Source organism: Podarcis filfolensis (assembly GCF_964270895.1).
Source record: "Podarcis filfolensis genome assembly, chromosome: 4".
NCBI lineage: Eukaryota > Metazoa > Chordata > Lepidosauria > Squamata > Lacertidae > Podarcis > Podarcis filfolensis.
In genome coordinates, this window is record NC_139607.1 from 84,730,564 (window position 1) to 84,751,080 (window position 20,517).

The 20,517-nt window shown below is 43.8% G+C and overlaps 1 protein-coding gene across 1 annotated transcript; it reads left to right on the forward strand.

The window, feature by feature from the left end:
- The first annotated feature begins 5,859 nt into the window (after nucleotides 1-5,859).
- Nucleotides 5,860-16,557, forward strand: LOC310760790 (collagenase 3-like). The gene is made up of 10 exons (XM_083609953.1): nucleotides 5,860-6,103; nucleotides 6,295-6,536; nucleotides 8,100-8,248; nucleotides 8,351-8,476; nucleotides 9,206-9,367; nucleotides 10,157-10,274; nucleotides 11,660-11,793; nucleotides 12,187-12,346; nucleotides 13,782-13,885; nucleotides 15,914-16,557. The coding sequence occupies exons 1-10, from the start codon at nucleotides 5,888-5,890 to the stop codon at nucleotides 16,012-16,014; spliced, it is 1,512 nt and encodes a 503-aa protein (XP_083466079.1). The 5' UTR covers nucleotides 5,860-5,887; the 3' UTR covers nucleotides 16,015-16,557.
- The last annotated feature ends 3,960 nt before the right edge of the window (nucleotides 16,558-20,517 follow it).

The window sequence follows — 20,517 nt, forward strand, 5'->3', positions numbered from 1 at the left end:
CATACAGAGATTTGTCCTAACCTGAAATCTGTTTCGAATCTTCCAACATTCAGCTTTGTACTAGTATTATAAGAGGGCATCAAAACATTTCTTTTGTGCTTTGTGAATGGCAGTCGTGCCGATTAAGTTTCTCTCAGCTTTCCATTTTTCCAACCTACATTTCCGCATCAAGTTGCACTATTTTTTTAAAGTCCTTATTAAAATTCACCAGCATTTTAGTGGATATTTCTCCTTATACTCTTTTGAAAATGCAATTCCCCCTAACATGCACATTTTTGCAAGCAATCTCCCCTAACATAATGCCTTAATGTGTGCATTTTGTGCACACCTAATGTATGCATTTTGTGCCCCTTATTTGCTTGGAGAACTGCACCACAAAATTCAAAGAGTGAATTTCAAAGGATAGCTGTGCTTCGGTTCACACCTTGTTTCAGGAACTGTGCATAAGGCCGTTTCACATTAAAATGTGAACTGAACCGGATTTCTCCCCTGTCCCAAATAACTGGAAGATTAAAGGATGTGGTTTCTTATTTCTGCAGTCATGTGTTAACTGCAGTAAAACAAAATGACCATTTTGCCATAAGCGCTTTCAAAACCAGAGTATAAAAAGCCACCAAAATGTGGTTTCTTTGCCATGACAGAGCATCATATTTACACCATTGCGGCACAGCACCGTGTTACTCATGATTGTGTGGCTAATGTGGAGCTCAGATCTCTGCCTGGATCTTTGGCAATACATATCTGTCCCAGACTTCTTTAACCTAAGGCTGACCAGTCTTCTTCCTTTCTTCCAACTTTGCATCATGACCATCTGCTTTGAAGTATCAACTCTACTTTTTCTCTCTCTCAGCAAGACAGAGTCATTTTCAGAAGTTCTTAGAGCAGCTGCAGGGACACTACCCCAGGGCCTAGACCAGGGGTAGGCAACCTAAGGCCCAATTGCCTTCTCAATCTGGCCTGCGGACGGTCCGGGAATCAGTGTGTTTTTACATGAGTAGAATGTGTCCTTTTATTTAAAATGCATCTCTGGGTTATCTGTGGGGCCTGCCTGGGGTTTTTACATGAGTAGAATGTGTGCTTTCATTTAAAATGCATCTCTGGGTTATTTGTGGGGCACAGGAATTCATTCTCCCTCCCCCCCCCCCAAAAAATATAGTCTGGCCCACCACATGGTCTGAGGGATGGTGGACCAGCCCACGGCTGAAAAAGGTTGCTGACCCCTGGCCTAGACATATACAAAGAAGGTGGCTTCCATTGTATTTTCTCCAATCGGATGCCAGCAATGGTTCCCCTCTTATAACCTGCATAGACTCATGGAATTGTAGACTTGGAAGGGACCCCGGGGGTCATCCAGTCCAACCCCCTGCAATGCAGGAATCTCAGCTAAAGAATCCATGACAGATGGCCACCAAACCTTTGCTTGAAAACCTCCAAGGAAGTTCACAACCTCCCAAGCAAGACTGTTTTACTGTTACACAGCTCTTCACATCAGAATGTTCTTTGTAATATTTAGTCAGAATCTCCTTTCTTGTAACTTGGACCCATGGATTCAGGTTCTACAACCTACTGAGGAAGTCCATTCCACTGTTGGACAGCTCTTACTGTCAAAACATTCTTCCTGATGTTTAGCTAGCATCACCCTTCTTGTAACTAGGAGCTATTGGTTTGAGTCCTACCCCTGTAGAGGAGCAGAAAACAAGCTTGTTCCCTCTTTCCTGGGATAGCCCTTGAGATATCTGAAGATGGCTCTCATATCTCCTCCTCTTTTCCAGGCTAATCAAAGCCAACTCCTCCAACTGTTCATCAATACATCATTTCTAAATGCCAGTTTCAATCAACTCAAATGTGGCATGGGTGACAGTTCTTTGTGGGAATTTTGCAATTACTTTTTGGATCTGACTTTTTTCTTTTAATAACTAGCACTAATACAGCAACTTAGGATTTTCCTCCTTTCCACCATCCTCCCACGGACCTCTTTTGGGGACAAAACATTGAGTAGTGCCCAGTGATATGTTTTCCCTCCGGAAAAATGCTCTCCTCCCCGTTCTCTCAGATATTTCCCATCAATCCAGCTGACCGCACACATGTTCCAAATACTACAGCTGCATCAATATTTTGCTTACCCAGATTTTGGGTACTTCCAGTTTTTCGTAATGTAAGATGTGTGGCTTTCTTTTTCACCTAGGGTAATGTTAACCAGTTTAGAAAGACCCAGTGTGTAGTATATGGACAAGAATTATGCTTAATGCGTACTGAAGCTCCATCTCTGAGTTCCAACAGACATGATCCAAAAAATGCATTGATATGTGGGTTGACCCCAAAACAGCCTTAGGCTAGGTTTAGTCATGCTGGCCACATGACCCAGAAAGCTGTCTGTGGACAAACGCCAGCTCCCTCGGCCTGAAAGCGAGATGAGCCCCGCAACCCCATAGTCGCCTTTGACTGGACTAAACCGTCCAGGCATCCTTTACCTTTACCTATTCATAAGCACTGCTGCCTCCTGCCATTGATGGCCTTCCCCACGAATTTGTCTAATCCTTCTTGGAGAACTTTAACTTTATATTGGACTTAAATTGGTGGGAAGACTGTCCTCTGTAAAGCAGGACACACAGCCACCCTTGCTTAGGTAAACGAGCGATATGGGCCATCTTGGTATGCAATTGTTGCAGGACTACTTGTGCCAAAAGTACATGAAAATGGATGAAGAATTGCTTTGCAGATATACAGCACAGTGATCCAAATGGTCAGGAGCAGTGCTTCCTATTTTGCCACCTGAGGCAAGGCAGAAAGGTTCTACCCTGCTACCACTGAAGCCTCCCTTACCTGGCTCATATGGTGGCACCCACAAAGCAGTAACGGTGAGATCTCACAGGAGAGCCAGTGTGGTGTAGTGGTTAAGCGCAGTAGACTCGTAATCTGGTGAACCGGGTTCGCTTCCCTGCTCCTCCACATGCAGCTGCTGGGTGACTTTGGGCTAGTCACACTTCTCTGAAGTCTCTCAGCCCCACTCACCTCACAGAGTGTTTGTTGTGGGGGAGGAAGGGAAAGGAGAATGTTAGCTGCTTTGAGACTCCTTCAGGTAGTGATAAAGTGGGATATCAAATCCAAACTCTTCTTCTTCTTCTTCTCTGGCCGGGACACCCACTTGGACGCCGCCTCTTGGGCTTCTGCACCTGAGGCAGTTGCTGCCTCATGGGCCGGCCGGCCCTGAAAATGGTGCCGTGTCCCAGTTGTTTATTTGAGTGCAGACTTGCTCTTTGGCAATCTCTAAACAAACTGGGATAACCCTGAGGCTCTTAATCTTAGGGTTGGGGGTTCAAGTCCCATGTTGGGCAAAAGATTCCTGCATTGCAGAGGGCTAGATGCCCCTCATTGTCCCTTCCAACGCTACAATTCTATGATTCATGGGGACTGCCTTGAGCAGGTTGCCTGACTGCACTTACAGAAATAATTCCACAGCAATACCCCAAAAATGCAGTACAAAACCCACACAGAGATTGCGATCGGAGACAGGAAAATGACACTCCTTCTGAAACCTGCAGCCTCATACAACTGCTTCCCATTAGCTTACGCTAAGGCGGACCCTACCAAAAGTTAATGTAGTGTAATGAATAAATGTAAACACCTATGACTCAAGCAAATGTGGAGTGATAAAAGAGGGAGGGAGCACACAACCGATCTGTAAATCTCCTATATTGTCCAAATTCCTTCCCTCTGCAAACACATGGAGGGGAAATTCATGATATGATTGGTGATTTCCCTGTATAACTGCTATACGTAATGCTGAACGAAACTAGAAAATTAGCCAGTTGATTAATTCTATTCCCCTTCCATTGTTTTTGCTTTTTTGGCACGACTTGATATAAGGCTGTTATTATCCCAAAAGTTGGTTGAAGTTTAACCACTACTGTTTCCTGTCTGACTATGATTTTGTCAACAGTCTGAATGTATAGCGGGCAGCAAAATACTCAGTGACTAAATGGGGAATAACGGACAAAGTCCGGAAGTAATAAAAACAATCTTGATGTAATATACACAGACCAACAGGTTCAGCCTTTGATAGGAAATCTTAATTCTCAAAAGAACATCATTGAACAGAAGTGACTATTTTCACTGTATTGGAAGTTTTGTATGCAAAAAAGGGCCACACACAAAAACATTCAAAGTATGATGGGAAGAAGCATTAAATTTGCTTCATCTTCTGACTTAAAGTCAAAACAACATTTTTACAGGTTTATTCATTTCGTTTATTTATTAATTTCACTTTTGCATTGCTCATCCTCAAAAGGAGCACAGTTTTGTAAAAGAAAATAGCCAACACAAGGGAACTCAAACAAAATAACTTGAAGCACACACACAAGCACATGATACCTTGGAAACTTTCCCATAGCACAGTCACAAAATCAGCCCATGCTGTTATGCATTAGCAGGCCTTAAATTTGTAATAGCCCAGGAAAGGGTCTCACGGTCCAACCCAGTCACACTGACATCTACCACCCTCTCTCCTGCCACCTCCTGAAGGCGCTTAACCAGCGCCACTTTTGAATGGGAGCCTAAAGTGCAATTAATAAAACAGCGAAACAAACAAATAAATTTGTAAATATGTTATTCTGCCTGTAAGGCAGAAGGTAAAGGTACGTGAAGAAGTCCTTTATTTTATCTGTCTTGAATCTTCAAATATTCAGCTTCATTGAAGGTCCACGAGTTCTAATGTTACAAGAGAAAAGGAACCTTTTCTCTACCATTTCTCTACTTCTATCCAGTGCTAAAAGGGATGCAGGTGGCGCTGTGGTCTAAACCACTGAGCCTCTTGGGCTTGCCAATTGGAAGGTTGGCGGTTCAAATCCCCGTGATGGGTAAGCTCCTGTTGCTCTGTCCCAGCTCCTGCCAACCTAGCAGTTCGAAAGCACGCCAGTGCAAGTAGATAATTAGGTACCACTCCGGGGGAAGGTATACAGCGTTTCTGTGCACTCTGGTTTCCGTCATGTTGTCCTGTTGAGCCAGAAGTGGTTTAGTCATGCTGATCACATGACCCGGAAAGGTGTCTGTGGACAAACACCATTTCCATTGGCCTGAAAGCGAGATGAGCGCCACAACCCCATAGTCGCCTTTGACTGGACTTAATCATCCAGGGGTTCTTTACCTTTTACCTTTTATCCAGTGCTATTTTTCTAGAAAAAGAGGTGCCGGAACTCACCATGAACACCTCCCTTGTTCTCTTATAATGGCAATGGCACCTGCCTGAGAGGTGCTGGAACTGAGTTCCTGTGAATTCTGATTGAAAAAAGCCCTGCTTCTGTCAAGCCACTTTTCTCTAAACTTAAATGTCCCAAACGCTGCAACTTTTCCTGCTAGTGGGGAGCTGCTCCATCCCCTGGATTATATAGGCTGTCCTTTTCTGAAAGGTTTTCCAGCTCTACAATATACGTTTTGAGGCAAGGCCACCAGTGCTGACTGAGAGGCTAGGGGCATTTGGAGTTTATGATCACACGAGAAAATCCCCGCGCACAGATGTGGAAGTCAGAAATGTGGTGAAAAATCCTTTAAGCCAAGCTTCTGGCTCCCATATTGCTTGCAATGCAGTTGTCTATTGAAAACAAAAGGGAAGAAGGATGGTTTCAAGAGAGAGAGACAGGTCAAATAAAGTTATTGCAACATAATCAAAAATGCCTTTTGCCCCACTCAACTCTTCCCACAGCACCTGGGAATATGCTGAGACTGTGTTTATGTGAAGTCATGGTTTCTGCACCACCAGTAGGTCAACAGATTCCTAAAACCAAGACTTCTTGGGAGGGAGGTGGTGGTGGAGGGGGAGGAGAGCAGGGAAAGAGTCTTGCAAGCATGTTTATTTTACAGTCACTCGGAAGTTGTAACCTGTCGCTGAGAGATGATGAATCACCAGTGCAGCTCTATAAAAGCCAAAGCACGTTATAAGCTGAACCATCAGAGCTCCAAAACCTTGGCATTCGTCATGAAGCATCCAAGTGCTGCAGCGGCCTTCTTTCTCTTGTTGGGCATATCGTGGTGTTTTGCCCTGCCGATATCCATATCAGACGAAGATGACAGCGATGAATTCACGAGGGAGAAATTCGAGTTAGCAGAGGTATGGCGTAGGACCTAGAATAGGCTTGGTTCTCTCTGCCTTCTTTCTCTTGTCTTCTCTTCTATCAAAACTGAGATTCTGAGCTCTACAGAGCAGAGGCTTGTCCTTTTTCCTTATGTGAGTCTGTAAAATTAATAAATAGCAGTGAATTAGAAGTCTAATTGGTTCTCTCTCCCCCTCTTTCTTCCCAGCGCTATCTAAAGAGGCATTACAACCTCCAGTCCAACCCGGCTGGGATACAGAGGAAGGCAGGTGATACAGTCACATCCAAACTTCGAGAAATGCAGGCGTTTTTTGGACTGGAAGTAACGGGCAAGCTCAATGAAGAGACGTACGAACTAATGCAACAGCCACGGTGCGGCGTTCCTGATATTGGGGAATACAACTTCTTCCCTCGAAAGCTGAAGTGGTCTCACACTAATATAACATACAGGTAATGACCCTGGCTCTGGGTCCAGATCCATTTGCGCTGATGCTTGACAGTATCTTCATGTGGCACAAGTGGTTAAGAGTGGTGGACTCGTAATCTGGTGAACCGGGTTCGCTTCCCCGCTCCTCGACATGCAGCTGCTGGGTGACCTTGGGCTAGTCACACTTCTCTGAAGTCTCTCAGCCCCACTCACCTCACAGAGTGTTTGTTGTGAGGGAGGAAGGGAAAGGAGAATGTTAGCCACTTTGATACTCCTTCAGGTAGTGATAAAGCGGGATATCAAATCCAAACTCCAAACCTCTGCCGTGGTATTTTTCAGAGACTTTGGTTTGGCGCACTCGTCACTGAGTGCTCTGCAGGATCTCGGGGGGGGGGGTGGTTGCTAATTCTGATCTGATATGTGAGACTTATAGCAGGAATGGGGAACATGTGACCTTCAAGGTGCTGGTAGACTCTGGCTCCCATCAGCCCCAGCCAGCCTCGCCCATAGTCAGGGATGATGGGAATTGTAGTCCAATGCTACCTGCAGAGCCTCAGGTTTCCTATTCCTGGATTTTAGCCTACCATGGGGCTACAGCTAATCTCCTAAACAGAATATAAACTAATGTGGAAGTAAGGCCCATTGAAATCAGCTGAGTACGTAAAGGATTTATTTTTGTAATATGTTTAATAGTATGACACTTTGCAACATGGAATCACAGAAACATAGAGGGTTGTCTGTTCTACCCCCTGCAGTCTGGGAATCCTTCCCACAGCCAACCCTGCATGGACTTGAACCACCAACCTTCTGGTTAACAGCCAGATGCACTACATTTATTTTATTTTTTTACAGCAGGGTTAGGCATTTGGCATGTATTTTGTGTCATGAAGTCAACCTGGTGTGCTGTTTTAGCAGACTAACAAGATGTGGAAGAAGGTTATGTGCAATGTTTGGAAATCTCATGCCATGTTTTACTGTCTCTAGATCATCAAAGCTTATAAGCTTTGAGTTCATTTAATTTGCCCCACACAATTTCCTTTCAATTCCCTTTTCCAAACAGCGGGTGAGGAATCAGATAAGAGAAACACAGTACCTTTTGTGAATGAGATGCTCAGATGTATTTAATAAAAGCAGGAATGGAAGTAAAGTTTTAAATATCTAGCTGAATCAGCAATATGTCTGGCCTTATTTTTATTTTTTAATACCCTACCTTCTTAACATAGAATGAAAGTTACACATTTAAATGCTTGCGTTCTAAAGCAAGTTGAAATAAACCTATTTTGAATTGGGCCCCTGTTTAAGTGGAATCAAAAGGCTTGAGACACTTTCATCGTGTCTTGGTCATTGTCCTTTATTAGTACATTCAAAAAAAAAGGTGAATTTATTATAACTCAGCAATAAAAAACACACATTCTCTAACAGGAAAGGGGCATATATCTGTATGCTTGCTATATTTGCTAAATTGGCAGTGGAGAGAGATGTGTAACATTTGAAATATTGTGATAGGGGGTGTTTTTCAATATGTTTTGAGTTTGCAGAGAACCATCTGAAGGTATTTGGATTTTTTTTTGTTGTGTTCCTTATAGGATTCTAAATTACACCCCTGATCTGAAAAAGTCTGAAGTCGACAGAGCATTCAGGAAAGCGTTCAAGGTCTGGTCTGATGTGACACCACTCAACTTTACTAGAATTCGCAATGGTACTGCTGATATCATGATTTCTTTTGGAAGGAAAGGTAACTAGAGTGAAATTGCTGTCTTAATGGCTGTGTTACTTGTTTGCTTGATTTGCAATTAAGCATGCTGATAATGTTCATTTCTGTTTCAAATATTTACAGAGCATGGTGATTTCTATCCCTTTGATGGACCTTCTGGGTTATTAGCTCATGCTTTCCCTCCTGGGCCAAATTTTGGAGGAGATGCTCATTTTGATGAAGACGAGCTGTGGTCAACAGATTCCAAAGGTAACGTATGCTTTGAAGATAATTTTTATTACCACTGTGTGGGTTGTTGGTTCTAAATAGCATCTGCTATTTATGTTTGACCAGTGAATTACTTAGCAAGCAGATTCTCCTGTCTTGTTTTGCTGCGTGATTCATAATGATTGAAATTAACAATTGCACAAATAGTAAATAATGACTGAACAGGTTGTTTTGGATATTGCTTCTTTTGCCATTCCTTACCCATATTGCCTGTGGCATACCTTCTTAAGCAACACAGGCACTCCGAGACTTCCATATTAACTTGGAAGTGTGCTTCACTGAATTCAGTGGCACTTACTCAGAAGCAAAGGTACATAGGATTGCAGCCCAAGGCTAAAGGGGGCTAAAGCAGAGCTGGGAAACATGTGACTCTCCAAATGTTGCAGTTGAACTACAGCTCGCATCAGCCTCAGCCAGTTTGGCCAATGCCCAGTGATTCTGGGAGTTGTAGTCCTATAACATCTGAAGGGATGCAGATTCCACAACCCTGGACTAAACCAGGGATGTGCTACCTTGCTGGTCGTTTAATTAACAGATGACAGATACTATTTCTGTTCTCTCTGTAATGCAAAGAAAAGAGTAGTGAATGATATCTGGTGTAATATTTTAATACGTTGCAAAACGAGGTATTAAACAAAAGAATCAGGTTATAGCAGCCTAGTGATATAAGCTTTGTAGCTTTCATAACAAGATGCACATGCTGTTTTCTAGGATATAATTTGTTTCTTGTGGCTGCCCATGAGTTTGGTCATTCGCTGGGACTTGAGCATTCCAGAGACCCAGGAGCTTTGATGTTTCCAATTTACACATACACGGGAAATAAAGGCTTATTGCTTCCAGATGATGACGTACAAGGGATCCAGATTCTATATGGTATGCCTGCATTCCCCCTCCCCCCCCGTTTTCTCCTTATGTGTACATATAATTCTGCAATGGAAGTTATGAGTAATAAATTTCCCTGTTGTTTCTGTTCGCCAGCCTGATGTGGCGAGATCTGTCACTGTATGACTTTACATTGCACATATAAAATCACAATTTTCTATAAGCATTCCATATATTAGTAAAGGTAAAGGGACCCCTGGCCATTAGGTCCAGTTGTGGCCGACTCTGGGGTTGCGGCGCTCATCTTGCTTTATTGGCCGAGGGAGCCGGCGTACAGCTTCCAGGTCATGTGGCCAGCATGACTAAGCTGCTTCTGGTGAACCAGAGCAGCGCACGGAAAAGTCGTTTACCTTCCCACCTACCTATTTATCTACTTGCACTTTGATGTGCTTTCGAACTGCTAGGTTGGCAGGAGCTGGGACCAAGCTCAGCCCGTCACGGGAATTCGAACAGCCGACCTTCTGATCAGCAAGTCCTAGGCTCTGTGGTTTAACCCACAGCGCCACCTGCGTCCCTATTCCATATATTAGATCCCATGAAATGCTGCGCACAAGTTCAGATGTTAAAATAAGGGAAGGGCCATTGCTCAATGATAGAGCTTCTGCTTTGCATACAGAAAGCTTCAGGTTCAATCCTCATTTCATTCAGGTAAACCTGGGAAGCTCCTGCCAATCGGTGTGTAAAATGCTAAGCTATATGAACCCATGATCAGCTCTGTGTTACTAAATACAGTCAACAGGCTTATACTTTCCTGCATAACACATGTGCTTTACTGGACAGGTGCAGGAGACCACGACCCCCATCCCGATCACCCCAAAACACCTGAGAAATGTGACGCAAACTTGACACTAGATGCTATCACGGAGCTTCGAGGAGAAATGGTGATCTTCAAGGACAGGTGCGGCCCAACCGAAATACGTGCATCCATAAACTTTTTTGTCTAGGGACAGAGCAGGCCTATGCAGCTTGAAGCACACCCAGTCAGATGCACTCTGCCAGCCACACACATCCTCCAACATTGCAAAGGTTGACTAGGGCCACCTTTGTAAAAACGACAAAAACAACCCAATTCTCATCTTAAGGGTCATTTATTCATTCTATTATATCCATGACTACAGACAGTTCTGTAGGCATTGTACAAATAAAAAGAGAATACAGCGCTGCAAGGCAACCACAGTGAGGTTAAGAGACAACATACAAGCATTATTTTTTGTTGTTGTTTGGATTTTGTTTTGTTTTCTCGTTTTGATTTCTCTTCACTTTAATCCCTACTGAAAATTTTCAATAATATATATATATATATATAGAGAGAGAGAGAGAGAGAGAGAGAGAGAGAGGGAGAGATAGAACGAGAACATACAAAGCCACATTCGAAAACCAGTATAATATGTTGCAGTGAATAGCATACGACTGAGTAGCCAAGCCCCAACATAAGTCCTGGGAAAAGAGGAAAGTCTGGTGATGTTGGTGCAAGGCTAGGGAGAGCATTAATATCCAAGTACTCCCATTACCCAGTGCAGAAGCCATGATGGCTGTGCTCTACCTCCACTGCCAGAGAGTGTATGCCAGTTGCTGGGGAAAACAAGTGAGGAGAGCACTGTTGCACAAACCCTGCTTGGAGGCATCTCAGAGACATCTGTGGTTGACCACTGTGAGAGCAAAATGCTGAACTAGTTGGGTCATTGGCCTGTTCCAGCAGGCTCTTCTTACAGGATGAATCTGGTTCTCCTGTGGTACTAAGATTTCTTAGGAGGCCCTATTCCCCTCACAGAGCTACAGTTTCCAGAATGGTTTAACAAACAATTCCTCTTCACAGGGAACAGTAGCTCCATGAGATGAGTAGGGTCTCCTAACAACCGCCCTTAACAGTGCCCATGATTTTTTGGGGGTAGCCACGACTGCTTAACGTTTTATGATACTATTTCAAATGTATAGTGTAGAGGGAGCCCTTATTAGTGGGCTGCTTTTGGCTTGGTGCCTCACAAATTACTTTGCAACAAGGAATGTTGTGAAGACCTGCTCCAAAACACTGAAGATGAGCCTGATTAGTGAATCTGTTAACACAAGCTCTTAGGAATAACTTCCAGGCAAGAAACATGCTTTATACCTTGAATGATTGACTTTAGAATTACCCGTCAACTATTATATTTGTATATTATTTGTGTTGTCTGATAAATGGCTCCAGCAAATTAATTTCTGGAGCATTTTAAGGACTATTCAACAGCTTTAACTTCAGTAAAAATGCTAGCCTACCATGTTAGAACATTCCTCTTCCTATCATAGGTTCTTCTGGCGCCTACATCCTCAGATGGTTGAGGCAGATTTGGTACAAATTAAGTCGTTTTGGCCAGAGATCCCAAGCAAGATTGATGCGGCTTATGAGCATCCTAACAACGACCATGTGCTGCTTTTCAGGGGTAGGTCTTCTGCAGAAATCTCTCTACCTGATCCTCAAGACTCTTCACACACACACACCCCTCCCCCCCCACTGGCCATGCCTCTTACTGCCCCTCAGTGAGAGGGGCATGGGAGTCTGTGCAGAAACAAGCCTATTTGTTGTTCTTTCCTCCAGCCCCACCCACCTCTGGCTGGGGCCTCCAGAAGTTTTCTCAGAAAGGAATGCCACCGACAAAGCTGTATAATTGTGTGGTTGTACCAATCTCGCCCATCCTAACTTCATTCCAGTGAATTAAATCCTCCTCAGTCTAATTTTTACAGAAGGGGAACTGAGGGTGAGGCATTAACATGCCTAAGGCTATATGACAATCACATGGTTGAATCTTAATACATCAATTCATATTTATTCATAGGGAAGAAAGTCTGGGCTTTGAATGCCTACGACATAGTAGAGGGCTACCCTAAAAAGATTTATGAATTGGGCTTTCCAAGATCTGTGAAGGAAATCGATGCTGCCGTCCACATCAAAGACACTGGCAAGACTCTCTTTTTCGCTGGAGAAAAATACTGGAGGTATGTTGAAATTTTTTATCTTCCCCATAGTTTCTCTCTCATTCTTTCCCACTATTCCAATGATGTAAGAACCACGTTTTGCATATAGTACGAAACAACTTTTTGTCATTGGTTTGGCTCCTCCAGATTTAGAAATATGGGGGCAGGGGCCATGGTATTAACTCAACAACATTTTCTGCATTCTGTCACTCTTAAAGCCCATAACAATGAGCCCTCGAGATAAGCTGATGAGGCCTATTCCATAGACTTACATTTCAATGTACTCATGTGTTTGACCATGTGCCCTCCATATGTTGCTGGACTCCAGGTCCCATGAGCCCAAGCCAGCATGGTTCGTGGTAAGGGATGATGGGAGTTGAAGTCCAACAGTAATTGGAGGCACCACATTGGCTAGTGCTGTGGTAGACCAATGGGTGAACAAGGGATGACCCACACTGAGGGAACTTTTTTCCACTTTCACAGCATTTCCTTACCCAGTGTTTCTAAGTTTTATGTGATTTTTCACATTAGGTAAAAGCCACTTCTGAAAAACTAGCAGAGCGTAGTGGACATTTAGCACTCATTTCCAGGATATTTGCTTCTAGGGGAAAATCCGTTTGCATCCCCATTAACCCAGAAAACCGTAGTTTTTCACTTTAATTTCACATGACAAAATTGGGGGCAGTAGTCCAGCATACAGTTCTTTCCCAGCATTTAAAATTTAGGACGACATGGAGGTATATAATTATCGCGATCCTTAACGGAGCAAGTAGTGCCATGTGAAAGCAACGTCAGAACCCAGGATTGAAGCCCTAGCATTATGGTCAGGAAAACTAACACAAATATCCCCATGTAGGAATGCGCCATTAGTAGTCGCATCCTTGATATTGCACATGCTAGCTAGCTTGAGCTCCTGGCATCCGCACTACGTAACATTTCTGAGTAGGGCAGATCAATGTCCTTCAACCTTGGGTCCCCAGATGTTGTTTGACCACAACTCCTATCATCCCCAGCCAACTTAGCACAGGTCATGTATGGTTGGTCCAGCCATACCTGGGAACCCAAGGATGAAGACCCCTGGGGTTGGCCATGTGTCTCCTACCTGTTCTGGAGTGTGAGGTGTTGTGGGGAAGAATTCTCTTGCAAAGCAGCACCTACTTCAAGGAACTTCCCTCCATTTCATGTTCAATATTGTATAGAGATAGATGCTGCGCCCTCAGCCATTTTCAGTATATGTTTCTGTTCTAGCAAGAATTTACAGGTTGCTGCTAGAAATGCTGACCCTTTTTGTATCCTGTCTTTTTAGTTCTATGGTATCATTTATTGGTCTGGATTTTAGACTTTTTATGTTTGTGTTTTGTCGTCAGCTGCATTGAATTGGAACAGAATTACGATGCATAATGATATACATAAATAAAACACTTGCTTATTTACTTTATTTCCCCCTCAAATGAAGTTATGATGAACAGAACCAAGTTATGGACAAAGGCTACCCTAGATATATTGAGGAGGATTTCCCTGGGATCGGTCACCGAGTGGATGCAGCTTATGAGAAGAATGGTATGCATTTTATTTGTGTTGACACCTGGCATTTGGGGGTGAAAAACCAGGTTCCCAGATTGGCCCGTTCCAGATGCCTGCTTTGGGGGACCCTTCAGGGTTTTTTCTGGCCCAGTGCTCCAAACCGTGCCAGACAGCTTTGTCTAGCCACCATTTTAATTTCTCTCAATATAGTGGTACCTTGGAAGTCGAATGGAATCCATTCCAGAAGTCCATTCAATTTCCAAAATGTTCGAAAACCAAAGCACGGCTTCTGATTGGCTGCAGGAATCAAAAAGGCAAGAGTGGGCATAGAGCTGAATAAAACGTACATATGTTAATGTATATATATATATATATATTAAAATTTAGAAATAGTTATGATGACGACATCTTGCCACGGTGGGAAACTCTGTCAGCAGGTGCCTTGTGAGCCTGCTCAGTCTGCAAGCCAGGTGTGCCCAGGTCTTCCTCTCCTCACCCCCCATTTTACTGCCTAGTAGTAGTAGTAGTAGTAGTAGTAGTAATAATAATAATAATAATAATAATAATAATAATAATAATAATAATAATAATTTATTTATACCCCACCCATCAGGCTGGGTTTCCCCAGCCACTCTGGGCGGCTTCCAACATAATATTAAAATACAATAGTCTATTAAACATTAAATGTTTCCCTAAACAGGGCTGCCTTCAGATGTCTTCTAAAAGTCTGGTAGTTGTTTTCCTCTTTGACATCTGGTGGGAGGGCGTTCCACAGGGCTGGTGCCACTACCGAGAAGGCCCTCTATTTGTGCATCTATTTGTGAGGCATGCATTGTACCAATTGGAGTTGAGCGATTTAATCTTGGGCATAACAGTGGGTCTTAATTTGTGGCTCCTGGAGTGCAGGGGAGCATTAAATAAACTTCCTATAGATGGTTGATAGTAAAGGGAAACCCTCCAAGCCCTTGCTTTCCAACGTGGGGCACATGCCCCACAGGGGGGCAATTAGATTTGGGGGGGGCAATTAAAAAATGAGTTATTAACAGTGAATGGCCTTTTAGGCTTCCTCCACGTGAATAGGAGTTCACTTTCTGAATAATAAGAATTATATGTCACTGGGTGTGGGCATCAGGATTTTAGAGATGCTTAGGTGGTGCATGGCCAAAAAAAGTGTTGATGGGCAACATCAAGGTACCTGCCTCTCTCTCTCCTAAGGGTTCCTTATCATTAAAACCAACTTGAACAAAACAGCCCTTCAAATGGAGGATATCTTCAAAGAGAATATTGTCTTCCAAACAGAACTGCTCCCTGTAAAGTGGGACAGGTGATTACCTTACAGTTGTACATGCCTGCTTCACAATGCAATTCTCAACTTGTATGCTCATAAGTAATAATAATAATAATAATAATAATATATTTATATCCCACCCTCCCCAGCCAAAGCCAGGCTCAGAGAGGCTAACAACAATAAAAGTATCACAGCATTCTAAAATCAGTTCATTTTAAAATCAATTCAAAATCAAATTAATGGCAACCATTGGGCTAGAGTTCTGTGAGGATTACCAAAGGAGGGGGTCAGACTGTGCCTTGGCCAAAGGCCTGGTAGAACAGCCCTGTCCTGCAGGCCCTGCGGAAAGATGTCAAGTCCCGCAGGGCCCTAGTCTCTTGTGACAGAGCGTTCCACCAGATTGGGGCCACAGCTGAAAAAGCCCTGCCTCTGTTTGAGGCCAGCCTAACCTCCCTGTGGCCCAGGACCTCCAAGATGTTTTTGTTTGAAGACCATAAGGTCCTCCGTGGGACATACCAGGACAATCCAAATCCAAAAAAATCATATTTGATTCAGTGGGGCTTGTTGGCATTCATCTCAAGAGATAATGGAGTTTGCCTCCCAAGGTGAAGTCAATCCGAGGATCGGAGTGCAGCCTTAATCAACAAATTGCTTTGTGAGCAGGGGGTGGGGAATGCTTTTTGATTTACTGTTTTTAAAAAGAAGTAACATAAGCCAAAAGAAATAGCAGCAACATGAAGCAGGAATCTTATCTGAATGGTTTCCTTCCTCTGCAGGTTACATATATTTTTTCAATGGACCGCTGCAGTTCGAATTCAACATCTGGAGTGAAAGAATTATGCGGGTCTTGACCACCACCTCCATTTTCTGGTGCTGATTGCTCTGGATCAGGTTCTGAACTGTGGGGAAAATGCATTCCATGAAAAATTATACTGCAGATGTTTGGTTTTATATGTGTGTGTGGGAGAGAGAGTGAGTAAGGTAAGGTAAAGGTAAAGGACCCCTGGACCGTTAAGTCCAGTCAAAGAAGACTATGGGGTGTAGCACTCATATTGCTTTTCAGGCTGAGGTGAGTGTGCTCAGCTACATTAGTCAAAAAACAATGATTTGAATGCATTATAAACATGCAGCACCAGATGGCGCCAGAGAGCAGAAATTTTTTTCTACGCGATTTTCCATAGGTTTTTTTCCCCTTTTGTTATAACAATCTAATTTCTGACTTATTTATAGCGGGTTTTTTCCCTGTGTGTAGATCCACCTAGTGAGTGTGAGAGTCTTTGAGTGTGTGTGTTTTAACCAGTCAGCTTGATTCTGTGAACAAGCTCTTTGCCATTCTTCCTTTGACTTTGTTTTGTGTATATGAGGCTGTATAGCACTACGTCCATCAGTCTGGAACTGAAATAAAAAAAATGTTTTTAAACGAGAGCATTCATATCTTGTGGGACATTGCAGTTCATAAAAGATGACAGAAGAAGCAAGCAACATTCCAGTTACAGTATGTGCTGATCGAAAAACTGGCCCTGTAGAATTATACTACTCGAAAACTCAACATGAACAAGCAACTTTCTGTTTGTTTATTTGTGGCATTTGCATCTTGCCCTTAAGTCAAACAGGCTCTCAAAGCGGCTTGCCAAAAATCAGTATTTAGATAGTCCCTGGACTCAAGCTTACGAAATATAAAAAGACACAGCACACAAGGAAAAGGGAATGGGCAGGAGAAGGGAAGGGCAAGCTCAGGTACACAACAGTTCTTACAGTGCAGCTGAGGGCATCAACACTTGACTGATGCCAGTGGTGGTTCTGGGTGTCTTGCCCCTGATAAAGAGTGGATCTCCACAGAAGCACCATTTCCTCCCAGTACAGATCTTGAAGAAGGCCAGGAGTTGTGGGCGGCTCCTGCCACATTGCTATTCTCTCAGGCAACTTGTGAAAGAGACTTGGCAGCTTTCAGGATGAAGTCCTGAAATGCTACAGACGAAGGCAGAGCTTCCATCTCCAGGATGGTTTTAACCCATGGTTTTAAAGATGCAGCTCACAGGGATGCTACCCTGCGGAAGTGGTCCATTTTGTCAGCCTCCTGTCCATTTGGAGAGATACCTTTCAGTCATGGCTTCCAGGACAGCATACAGATAAAACACTCACAATTCCCCTACAATTCTCAGAGTGGTTTAACAACCAATACCTCTTCAGAGGGAACTCTGGGAACTGGAGCTGTGCGAGAAGAACAGGGGGTGTCCTAGCAGCTCTCAGCACCCTTAACAAACTACAACTCACAGTACTGTACATTTGTGGCAGTACATTTCTTTTTGCCTTTAACCTCGCACTGTTCGTGGTCAATATCTCTTACCCCATTCTCAGTTAGAGTCTTAAACACTGATGACATTGAGAGGACAGTTGTGGTTACAAAGGGATATTATTTTGCTAGGAGATTTATTCCAAGGATGTGGTGTCAGAGTTTTGATGACAACATTATTTTCTCACAGTTTAGAGAGAGAAGGTTGTGTCATAACATTTCTCCCTCCCTCCTGCTGTCCCCATATGCTCTTGAAAGGAAGAGGAGATATGTGCTTTACAAAGAAATTTGTTGGGGCAGACAATTTCACAATATAGCTTTTCACAAGCAAATCCCTTCTTCGGTATCTCAGCAAATAATGATGCCCATTTCTCTGTTCCCACGAGCAGTCTTCATTTCTCCATTTTCTTTTTCTTTTCTTTTTTAAAAAATCAATTTTTATAAATCCACAACATCACAGCATCATACAATATATAATTCTAAGAAGAACTTTAGCGTAAGCACAATAACTATACAGTGCATGTCAATTCACAACATGTTAAAAGAGAAAAGTCGCAAACACACAAAATCTGTCCCCTTTGCAACGACCATAAGGGGCTGCTTATCCAGGGAGGTGCCTCAGTAATAAATCTACATAATATATTGTCGGAATTCAAGCCTTAGTCAGAGGAACTGGCCACTCTCCAGGTGCCCGGCTTGGATTCCTTGTTGATCTCCCCCGTCAGCAGCTCCCGGCAAGACAAGGCGAGATCTCGGCGATCCTCCTCAAACGTGAGAAGAACACACCATTCCTCCCCCCCCCCTCATTCCCAGGGAGGGGAGAGAGACAGACAGAAATGTATTTACATGCCTTTATTTCTGTCTTTCCAGCAGTACAGAGAAAACGTGTCTGCACTCTCTTAACATCAACAGCAGAGAGAGAAGAACTCCTCCCATGTACTTCCAGTACAGGGTCATGTGACACTCTGAGCTAACATCCGGTGCTCAGTGCACAGAATAGACTGTCCCTTGTTCCCACGGTACAGTCCCAAAACATCAACATCCTGTTTGGCTTTCCAGCCATCTGGAGCACACACCAGCATTGCTCCTTTTTCGTAACATATATTATGTATTAATAAATTTCTGGAGAAGTGGAGGTTGTATTGCACCTCTCAGACTGGCCATGTAATACAAAAAGGGCCCATATTTCTGCAAACTTTTCTCAGTTTTGAGCTCCTGGTTTGAAGTACACTTGCAAACATTCCATTCATGCCACCCAAAGGGCCTAGACTGTTCAAAGGGGTCATGTTTTAATTCTACTCATTCATTTCCACATTTATATCCTACATGACCTCCAAGGAGCTCAAGAAGGTGTCCATGATTCTCCCCCTCCCTATTTTAGCCTCTCAAATACTCTATGAGGTAGGTTACTCTAAGACAGGCATGGTGAAACTTGGCCCTCCAGCTGTTTTGGGACTACAACTCCCATCATCCCTAGCTAACAGGACCAGTGGTCAGGGATGATGGGAACTGTAGTCCCCAAACAGCTGGAGGGCCAAGTTTGGCCATGCCTGCTCTAAGAGAATGTGGCTGGCCCAAGGTTCCTCTGTGCGCTTTGTGGCTGAACCCTGGTCTCCCAGCTCATAGTCTGACACGTTAACCTCTATACCTCACAGTTAGCACTCATGCCCTCCCCATAGCCATGACTGTCCAGACCTTTTTGCTTGGGATGGGGGAGATACCAGAAAAGCAAGGGGTCAAGGTTGGATCTCACCCTCACCTCCCAGCTATTAATGTTGCACTGGGCTCCATCACACACACTCAAAATTTTTGGTTTTTCTTGTAGGCTCCCGAAAACAGGACCAAAAGCCTTTGCTTCTGGCTTGTTCTGGGCTCCAGCCTCTGGTCTCCTTGCTCAATAGGTTCCCAGGCTGTAGGATTTCAAGAGCTGCCTGTTCTACTCCTAACACACAAGTACAGAAAGCTCAGTCACTCCTGCTTCCTTTGCACCTGACTAAACTACCAAAACCACCGAGTCCGCCATTGCTCTCTGCACTTTAAGTTGTGTGTATGACTGTGCGTTGGGTGGGGGAGGGACCTTGCCAGACAATTCAGGGTGGGGTTGGCAAAAGTGTCAGAGCTGGGTGAGGGCTCCCCACCTCTGTGTCAGGAGCATAGAAAGCTGCCTCATACTCAGTCCATCCAGGTCAGTATTACCTAACCTGCCAGGGGCTCTCCAGGGTTCAGACAGGAGCATGCCTAATCCTACGTCGAGATTTGGGGTACTGAACCGGTGACCTTCTGCATGCAAAGCAGATGTTCTACCATTGAGCTAATGCCAGTACAGTGGTACCTTGGGTTAAGAACTTAATTTGTTCTGGAGGTCCATTCTGAACTTGAAACTGTTCTTAACCTGAAGCACCACTTTAGCTAATGGGGACTCGATTTCTGTTCTAATCCTGAAGCAAAGTTCTTAACCCGAGGTACTATTTCTGGGTTAGCGGAGTCTGTAACCTGAAGCGTCTGTAACCTGAGGTACCACTGTATTCCCTCCTCTCACATTTACCAGCAATCTGAGGGCAGCACACATGCACACACACACCACAATCCAACACCAAACAAGTATTGCAGGAGATGAGGATTTTAAAAAGCAGGGTTTCCCTGCATATTTCAGTGCTTCCTCCCTTCCTTGGGGGTCCTCCACCCCTTCCTTTCCTCCCCCCCATTTTACCGCCTAGTGCATCTATTTGTACTAATTGGGGTTGAGCGATTAAATCTTGTACATAACAGTGGGTCTTCGTTTGTGACTCCTGGAGTGCAGAGGAGCATTAAATAAACTTCCTATAGATGGTTGATAGTAAAGGGAAACCCTCCAAGCCAACACTAGGTGTCACTTTCCACTTCTTAGTTAACTTGCAACCGGAAGATGTGCTGTAACAACAGCCACACTATGAATAACCACAACAAGGGCAGGCAGGCATCTTTAGATGCCTGCTAAAACCTTTCTTTATTTCAGAAGGTCTCTCCAGACATATCATTTCTCCTTTACTGCCCTCCATTGGTGCAGCACAGAATTCACTTCTCCACCTGCCAAACATGCAGGTGGAT